The sequence below is a fragment of the Olea europaea genome, unplaced genomic scaffold (genome assembly GCF_002742605.1).
Source record: "Olea europaea var. sylvestris unplaced genomic scaffold, O_europaea_v1 scaffold3351, whole genome shotgun sequence".
NCBI lineage: Eukaryota > Viridiplantae > Streptophyta > Magnoliopsida > Lamiales > Oleaceae > Olea > Olea europaea.
The window spans coordinates 37,540-39,447 of record NW_019252487.1 but is presented as its reverse complement, the minus strand read 5'-3'; the positions used below and the strand labels follow the sequence as shown (position 1 = coordinate 39,447).

The following is a 1,908-nucleotide window of genomic DNA, read 5'->3' as shown; positions in this document are numbered from 1 at the left end:
TGACCCCTTGAAAACTTTTTACAAAGTTCAATGACCATTTGGGCAATATAATCCACAATGTTTGTTGAATCTAAACTAGCAAATTCCAGTTTACTCCTAGTTTTTAGAATTTTTTGGGTTTTTAGTCCACTCGTTAATTTTGCAAAGATGTTTAGATTTCAAACGGTTATATAGTTCGCTTCAAATGCGGAGACAAGCCCGTCAATTAGCAATGGAACTGTGGAGAATTTTTCTGACATTACCGACATCCAAAATCTTAGACATAATTCAGGAGATCGAGATATTCCATGCTGCTGCAAAATTTGGGAATGTTGAGTTTTTGACTCTGCTTAGTTACTCATATCCTGATCTTATATGGAACTTTGACTCCGAAAGAAATTCCATATTTCATATTGCTGTTACTAACCGACAAGAGGAAGTCTTTAGTCTCATCTACCACAAAGGAATTAGGAAGGATGCAATTGCACTAATTGAAGATAATGATGGAAACAACATTTTGCATTTGGCTGGGAAAAAAGCACCTCGAAGTAGACTCAATATTGTATCTGGACCAGCTCTTCAAATGCAGAGAGAGCTATAATGGTTTAAGGTGAGAAATTAACACTATTACAAGTCCCCTTCCCTTTTCCCCTCGAAGATAAGGTGAACACTTTATAGCATCAAATTGTATCCTGAATATATGTGTGGAGTTCTTAGAAATCTCTTATCTATTCTATGTAATATCAAAATTGAATTTTGGATGATTATGCTGTATACATTAATTTGAGTAAGCTATACAGGCTGTGGAGAAGATTGTAGGGCCTTCCTATCTTCAGACGAAAAACAGAGACCACAAAACACCAAGGAAGTTGTTTACGCTGGAGCATGAGAAGTTACGGGAAGATGGTGAGAAGTGGATGAAGAAGACAGTAACTTCTTGCATGGTTGTGGCAACTTTAATTGCAACAGTTGTGTTTGCTGCAGCCTTTACCGTACCAGGTGGGTATAAGGAAGATATAGGCGCCCCAATTTTTTTTTTTTGATCGGTAAATGTAAATGTAAATGTATAGATCAAAAATGTACGATGTACAAATACACCGGGCATACCCGGGCGAAACAATGTCCATAATCAAATACAAGTACTCCGGGCATACCCGGGCAAATCAATGTCCAAAAACATACAAAAAAGATCAATGTTACATCTGATGCGGTGGCAATGTTTACAGTTTTTGTTATATCTGATGCGGTGGCAATGTTTACCTCTACAGCTTCCATATTGATGTTTTTGTCTCTCTTTACTCCACAATATAGAGAAGATGATTTTCTATTTTCATTACCGACAAAGTTGATGGTTGGATTAGTTACACTCTTTGCTTCAATCGTTTGCATGGTCGTAACATTTAGCACAACCTTCTTTTTGGTCTACAAGGAAGAAAAGCATGGGACATTGTCGAAAGTTGTTGCTGCTCTTGGTTTGCTTCCAATCATTTTATATGCAGTGCTAAATTGTAGGTTATGGATTGCCATAATCCACTCAACATTCTTTGCATCAAGGTTTATGTTTCGACCGCGTAACAACAGGTTTATCTAAGAAAAGTGGCCACAATATTAGTTGTTGTTACTACGGCTTTATTTTTCAAGTGCACGAATAAGTGAAAAAGCTTTCTATTTCTTATTAGTTCGTCTTTGTTTTCTTCTATACAGTTATAAATCAATATTTTAGCTACCAAAGCCACAAATAAATCAAGTGGAGTAGTCCATGAGAAACATCAAAAATCACATTCCTCAAAACACGTTTAGTGAAAAAAAAGAAACAGAAAAAGAAAACACAAAGCAATTCATCATGGTTAACATGATCATGCAATGAAAGTTATTTTGCTCAACTGCTGTGACTTTATTCATAAATGGATCCACTACTACTCGAGACAG

The 1,908-nt window shown here is 36.2% G+C and overlaps 1 protein-coding gene across 1 annotated transcript; it reads left to right on the top strand.

The window, feature by feature from the left end:
• Positions 1–184: 184 nt before the first annotated feature.
• On the top strand, positions 185–1,702 carry LOC111385935 (ankyrin repeat-containing protein ITN1-like). Its single transcript, XM_023010355.1, has 4 exons — positions 185–541; positions 780–978; positions 1,206–1,533; positions 1,684–1,702. Exons 1-4 carry the CDS (start codon positions 185–187, stop codon positions 1,700–1,702), a joined length of 903 nt encoding a protein of 300 aa, XP_022866123.1.
• The last annotated feature ends 206 nt before the right edge of the window (positions 1,703–1,908 follow it).

Excerpts from the sequence above, each read along its gene's own strand:
- LOC111385935 (XM_023010355.1), top strand. The coding sequence starts at position 185 with ATGCGGAGACAAGCCCGTCAATTAGCAATGGAACTGTGGAGAATTTTT. Across the intron at positions 542-779 it reads CTCGAAGTAGACTCAATATT|GCTGTGGAGAAGATTGTAGG; the intron begins GTATCTGGACCA and ends TAAGCTATACAG. Across the intron at positions 979-1,205 it reads TGCAGCCTTTACCGTACCAG|TTTTTGTTATATCTGATGCG; the intron begins GTGGGTATAAGG and ends CAATGTTTACAG.